This window comes from Artibeus jamaicensis, unplaced genomic scaffold (genome assembly GCF_021234435.1).
Source record: "Artibeus jamaicensis isolate MK-2021 breed Jamaican fruit bat unplaced genomic scaffold, CSHL_Jam_final scaffold_369, whole genome shotgun sequence".
NCBI classification, from domain to species: domain Eukaryota; kingdom Metazoa; phylum Chordata; class Mammalia; order Chiroptera; family Phyllostomidae; genus Artibeus; species Artibeus jamaicensis.
The window spans coordinates 227489-233904 of NW_026522042.1; the positions used below are offsets into that span (position 1 = coordinate 227489).

General features: G+C 55.6%; 1 protein-coding gene across 1 annotated transcript; it reads left to right on the forward strand.

Moving 5' to 3' along the window:
- The first annotated feature begins 293 nt into the window (after positions 1 to 293).
- Positions 294 to 5693, forward strand: PLK2 (polo like kinase 2). The gene is made up of 14 exons (XM_037132721.2): positions 294 to 569; positions 912 to 1019; positions 1123 to 1239; positions 1375 to 1504; positions 1745 to 1832; positions 2262 to 2357; positions 2466 to 2664; positions 2752 to 2899; positions 3230 to 3327; positions 3616 to 3751; positions 3985 to 4225; positions 4335 to 4464; positions 4703 to 4813; positions 4938 to 5693. The coding sequence occupies exons 1-14, from the start codon at positions 324 to 326 to the stop codon at positions 5127 to 5129; spliced, it is 2040 nt and encodes a 679-aa protein (XP_036988616.1). The 5' UTR covers positions 294 to 323; the 3' UTR covers positions 5130 to 5693.
- The last annotated feature ends 723 nt before the right edge of the window (positions 5694 to 6416 follow it).

Sequence of the window (6416 nt, forward strand, 5' to 3'; positions counted from 1 at the left end):
GCTCGCGGCGCGTCACCCCGGTTACGGGCTGTCAGGCTGCGGGACGGGGCACGCGGGGGCGGTCGGGCCTCCGGGCTGTGCTCCAAACCCCAGTTTGCGGCCTTTCGGAGGATGGGGCAGCCCTCTCGGGACACCGGAACCTCTGTCGCCCCGTCGCGGCCCGACAGTTCCAGCTCTGCACACCCTGCGCGGACGGTAGGCGGGGCGCCGTCGTGACGTGTAGCGCTAAGCCCCGCCCCCAGAGGCCGTATATAATACTCTGCGCTCGCACTTATTTCAGTGGAAGCGGCGGCTGGTGGACTGGCAGGCGGGAGGTCGCTGTAATGGAGCTCCTGCGCACCATCACCTACCAGCCGGCCGCCGGCGCCAAGGCAAGCGAGCCGCCGGGCAAGGCTGGCGGCGGGGACGCGAAGCGCAGGCGGCCGCCGCCCCCCGAAGAGCCGCCGCCCCGGGCACAGGACTCACCGGCGGCCCCGCAGCACCGCCACCACGCGGGAGCCGAAGTGTCGCGGGTCGTTGTGGACCCCACGACGGGGAGGCGCTACTGCCGGGGCCGGGTGCTGGGCAAGGTGAGGGCGCCGCCCCGAGCGCGTCTGGGGCTCGGTCCCCGCGGCGGCTCTGCCCTCCTTCTCTGCCCGGGCCGGTCTGGTCAGATCCCACGTCTCACCTCCCGACCCAGCGCCGTCCTGGTGCTCCGAGTAAAGGGACCGGGGCCTGTTCGGACGGCACCCCGGGGTGCTTTCCTGTCTGAAAGGGGCTTTTGGAATCAGACTGCCTTCCCGGTCCCTTTTTTCCCTCCCGCCCCAATCTTTTTGCTTTCCTTTCTTGTTTAAGAAAAAAAAAAAAATAGAGCATATTAGCTGTCCATGGCTCTGCCTACTCAGTTCCGTCTCGGCTTTGTTTCCTTGTAGGGCGGCTTTGCCAAATGTTACGAGATGACGGATCTGACAAACAACAAAGTCTACGCTGCAAAGATCATCCCTCACAGCAGGGTGGCCAAGCCTCACCAGCGGGAGAAGGTGAGTATGGTGCTGGGCGGGGTGCTGCTCTGGGCCGGGCTCCCTGGTGCAAACGCAGCTCGCTGCCGCCTCAGTGCTGAGCCTTTTTCGCCTTTCCTCCCAGATTGACAAGGAGATAGAGCTGCACAGACTTCTGCACCACAAGCACGTCGTTCAGTTCTACCACTACTTTGAGGACAAAGAGAACATTTACATTCTGCTGGAATACTGCAGCCGAAGGGTAGGCGTGCACCTGGACCTGCATGCAGCCCAGCTGTTCTTCCTTGGGTTTGCCGTGTGGATTGGGGGGGGGTCGTGCCCAGCAGTGACTTTCTGTTCTCACAGTTGCGGCTTACACCTTTTCTCTTCCTCCTAGTCCATGGCTCACATCTTGAAAGCCAGGAAGGTGCTGACGGAGCCCGAAGTCCGATACTACCTCAGGCAGATTGTGTCTGGACTCAAGTACCTCCACGAGCGAGAAATCTTGCACAGAGATCTCAAGCTAGGTGAGCGCTTGATTCCAAACACGGACTTGGGTGTCAGGGACGGGTGTTCTTTCCTTCTCCCTCACGCTGTTTACACTTCCCTGTTCTCCATTGGTGGGGGGGGGGTAGCCTATGCAGGCTTGCCTTTGAGTGGGGGCTGTACTAGTCATCAGCTGGCTGCTGGCCTCCAGAGCTGACCTGGTGTGCACTGGCCAAGAGTGGCTCTCCCAGGGACTCAAGTCTGTTTTGTTTATTGTCCAGGGAACTTTTTTATTAATGAAGCTATGGAACTGAAAGTCGGGGACTTCGGTTTGGCAGCCAGGCTGGAGCCCTTGGAACACAGGAGGAGGTGAGAGCGGGGAGGAAGTCCCCTCTGTGCAGCCCACGCGCAGCCTTCTTGTCTCCAGCTGGTGTGTAAGAGGAGGCCCGTGGAGACAGTCTGCACACTGCAGCAGCAGCTGGAGGAAGCACTAGGTGCTCACCGCGGCCCAGGCCAGGGTGCCTCATGCCTCTCAGTGGATTATGACAGAAATCTGCCTTATGATGGCCCGATAAGGATAAAATGCCTGGTCTCTATTGGCTAAAAAGACTGTCGCGTGGGCTGAGAAAAATACATGCATCAAAAAAAAAGTCACCAAAATCACTGTCAAATGTCAGTTGCTCAAATGCCAAAAGCCAAAGTCAGATGCTTCCTAGTAGAAACTCAGTGCGTCATGGTTTTGTCCGGGGACCGGGTTTCACAGAGCTCCTAATGAGGTCTCGTCTTTTGTCTTTGCAGAACAATATGTGGTACGCCAAATTATCTCTCCCCCGAAGTCCTCAACAAGCAAGGACATGGCTGTGAATCAGACATTTGGGCTTTAGGCTGTGTAATGTAAGTAGATGCACCCACATGATGAACACGCAAATTGGGGTTTAGACTTTAACATTTGAAAAGAGCTGCTTTACGATCATTCCAAAAGAAGTGTTTTCTTCCTCTTAGGTACACAATGTTACTAGGAAGACCCCCATTCGAAACTACAAATCTGAAGGAAACGTACCGGTGTATCAGAGAAGCACGGTATGCCATGCCGTCGTCGCTGCTGGCACCTGCCAAGCACCTGATAGCCAGCATGCTGTCCAAAAACCCACAGGACCGTCCGAGCTTGGATGACATCATGCGGCATGAATTCTTTTTGCAGGTGGGTGTGTTTCTCCATTCTTCGGACCTCACGCTCTTGATCCCAGTTGCCCAGCAGGTCACGGGATGTCTTTGCTCTGCTCTGCAGGGCTTCACTCCAGACAGGCTCTCCTCCAGCTGCTGCCACACAGTCCCGGACTTCCACTTGTCAAGTCCAGCAAAGAACTTCTTTAAGAAAGCGGCGGCTGCTCTTTTTGGTGGCAAAAAAGACAAAGCAAGATATATTGACACACACAGTAAGTTTTAAGTCCTGTTACTGTTCTGTACCCAACATTATATTTCACTTTGGTAAGTTAGTTAAAAAAGGCTTTTTCATGAGCATAATTTAGCCAGTATCTTTGTATACTATTGAGTTTTTTATAGCATAAGTTCATGCTGTGACACATGTGTCATACATGTTACAGTGTGCTTCTTACATAATTGCAGCCAATGGCAATGATAAAAATGCTGTTTTTGCCTTGGATGCTTACAGCTAGTTATTAATGCCAAAGGGAGAAACATGGGTGGCTCTGTTCCTGCCCCGTTAGGGTAGAATAGCACTCATAATTCTCTTCCTTGACTTGCAGATAGAGTATCTAAAGAAGATGAAGACATTTACAAGCTCAGGCATGACTTGAAAAAGACTTCCATCACGCAGCAACCCAGTAAACAGAGGCCAGACGAGGTACGCTGGGAAAGGACAGACATCACCCCCTTACATCGCTTTTAGTCTGTGCTGTCACTTGCCCGGTGCTTGTCAGCTCTCAGGCCTGCTGCATGTACCTCATGTTCCCCCGGCCCTTTGAGAAGGGAGGGTTGAGTGTTGTAGGCAGTGGACCGGCGACAGCTTGTGCCTGGCTAGTGGCCACGGCTCTGGATCAGCCTCCGACAGTTTCCACAGTCTCACCGACCACTCCTCGAGCGGCCTGAGGGTGGGACTCGCAGCTCATTGCCTGGCCCTCCTCTTTCCTAGGAGCTGCAGCCCTCGCCCACGACGGTGGCTGCCCCCGGCACCGGCACGGCCGCAGTGGAGAGCAGGCAGCAGGTGGGGGACGCCATTCGGATGATCGTCAGAGGGACACTGGGCAGCTGCAGCAGCAGCAGTGAGTGTAAGTGCTTGTCCACGTGCGTGCAGGGATGAAGCCGCTAGTGCAGTGCTCCATGCGAAGTCACTGAAGTGCCTCTGTGTTCATGTGACGCGTCTCACACAGAGCAACAGCATTGCAGCCATTGGATGAGAGTGGGAAGAATTCAGAGTCCCATGTGTTTAGAATTAGTGGAAGAAAACTTACCAAAGCCGTGTTTTCTTGTTACTTATCCCATAACTTTCTCCGACATTCAGGCCTTGAGGACAGTACGATGGGGAGTGTTGCGGACACAGTGGCAAGAGTCCTTCGAGGGTGCCTGGAGAACATGCCGGAAGCCGACTGCATTCCCAAAGAGCAGCTGAGCACTTCCTTTCAGTGGGTCACCAAGTGGGTCGACTACTCCAACAAGTACGGCTTCGGGTACCAGCTCTCGGACCACACTGTGGGCGTTCTTTTCAACAACGGTGCTCACATGAGCCTCCTCCCAGACAAAAAGTGAGTGTCTCCAGGCAGGGAGGTCGGCGGGCTCTTCAGTCTCCTGCGGGAGGCACCTGAAAGCAGAGACTGATGGCTGCTGTCCTCTCCCTGTCGCGCTTGTGTCCAGAACCGTGCACTACTATGCAGAGCTCGGCCAGTGCTCCGTGTTCCCAGCGACGGAGGCCCCTGAGCAGTTCATCAGCCAGGTGACGGTGCTGAAGTACTTCTCTCACTACATGGAGGAGAACCTCATGGACGTAAGTCCTTTGGCCTCGGAGCAGTGGTCCTGGGGTGCAGACTCAGGTGGGGAGCACCTCGGACAGCTGACTCCAGGGCCCACCCCCTCTGCCGAGTCGAAACTTCCGGGAGGCGGGGCCTGTGGCCTCCATCCCTGCCGGCACTGCAGCCGGCCGCAGCGGGAGAGGCCTGGGCTTGGGGAGGGTTGAGTGCATGCTGCACGGCCTCACAGGCCCTGACCCGCCCGCTCTGCTGCAGGGAGGAGACCTGCCCAGTATCACCGACGTTCGAAGACCTCGGCTCTACCTCCTGCAGTGGCTGAAGTCCGATAAGGCCTTAATGATGCTCTTCAATGACGGCACCTTTCAGGTGACTGTGGCCCTCCCTAAAGGGCCTGTGGGGGCCTGAGAGTTACTTTTACTGGGTCAGGTTAGTTGCGGACTCAGTCTCCCTAACCCTAACACTTCGATCTAACATCCTCATGTTTTTAAAGGTGAATTTCTACCACGACCACACGAAAATAATCATCTGTAGCCAAAATGAAGAATACCTTCTCACGTACATCAACGAGGACCGGCTGTCCGCCACGGTCCGACTGACGGCCCTGCTGATGTCGGGCTGCTCGCTGGAGCTGAGGCACCGGATGGAATACGCCCTGAACATGCTCCTGCAGAGGTGCAACTGAGCCCTCGACCCCGTGGGACCCCCTTCCAGGCCCGGGCCGCGGGGGTGCAGGATGGCGGGCTGCAGCGCGTGGGAGATGGCGGCGGTACGAAGGCAGGCCCTCTGGCCCGCTGGACCGGCGGAGGCGTGCGGTCCCGACCTGGACAGTCTGAGAGAACCGGAGCGCAGTTTTCCTTGACGGACCTGTTTTAAAAGGGTTTTCCGACGATTTCACAGAAAGGTGCATTGACTCTTCACTTCTCTCTGTTGAGAGCATTTCAGACAGAGGACTTGGAACTGTGAACGTGCTTCCCGAGGGGAGGGAGAGGGAGGGCGCTCCCGAGTTGCTTAGAGGCTGTAATCGGAGCAGCTTGTGGCTGCTTAACTGTGAACTATGGCCATATGTAGGTGTTTTTTTGTTCGTTTTTGTTTTTTGTTAATTTTTGAAGACACTCGTGGCTGGAAAAGTGCATTCCTTGATAATAAACTTTTTATTTATTACAGCCCAAAGAGCAGTATTTATTATCAGTTTTTTTAATGTTGGCCATTTTAAACTTCTGGCAATAAAGTGTATGGAAAAGTGGAATGCTTCGTTCGTCAGGCCTCTGTCTCCGTCACTGTGCCTGGCTGGGCACAGCCGTCCGACCCGGGACTCTGGGCAGTCTGGGCTCAGAGTGCAGATGCGGACCAGAAGGTTCAATCTTTACTTCTTCTCGTGATGGTTTCCAGGAAGTCGGGGCAAGAGCTCACTTGACAAGAGTGTAACGAAAATACGCTCTTGTTACAAGCTAAACACAGGCCTCCTAGCAAATCCAAACCAGCTCCTCTCGGGAGGATTCCCTCCACACACTCAGCTTGGGGTCGAGGGCTCTGTCGTCCTGTGTAAACAGCCTCTGTTACTAAGTGTCAGTAGGCACTGGAGGTTTATCTTCCTGTGGGCGACACTGCTGTGCGTGTTTGTACCGTCCAGTGTGTTACCCAGGTCCAGCTGGGACCTGCCCATGCGCCACGGTGCTGCCGGCAGGGCCAGTGGGACTGACCTCGCACGTCAGTCATTTTGTCTTCCTTCTGGTGCTTGGTGGCTGAGAATGGTGCAGGAAGCCAAGCTCTGGTTTCAAATGACCAAAGTGGCCAAAGGCGCATCCAAGCTGCGACTCTTTCAGCGGGATCTGCTCTTTGACAGGCGCCGAAAGCCGCTCCTCTGGTTGCTCTGAGCACGCAGTGACCTGTGTGAGGTGCACATCCTCTGGGCTCTGGGGCCACTCGAGGGGAGTCTGTCCTGAGGACAGCTGCACCTCCTGCATGAGGG

What these genes read in the sequence shown, in the direction of transcription:
- PLK2 (XM_037132721.2), top strand. Translation starts at nt 324, where the DNA reads ATGGAGCTCCTGCGCACCATCACCTACCAGCCGGCCGCCGGCGCCAAG. An exon ending in AGCCTCACCAGCGGGAGAAG is followed by an intron (nt 1,020 to 1,122) that starts GTGAGTATGGTG and finishes CTTTCCTCCCAG; the next exon opens with ATTGACAAGGAGATAGAGCT. An exon ending in GTAAACAGAGGCCAGACGAG is followed by an intron (nt 3,328 to 3,615) that starts GTACGCTGGGAA and finishes CCTCTTTCCTAG; the next exon opens with GAGCTGCAGCCCTCGCCCAC.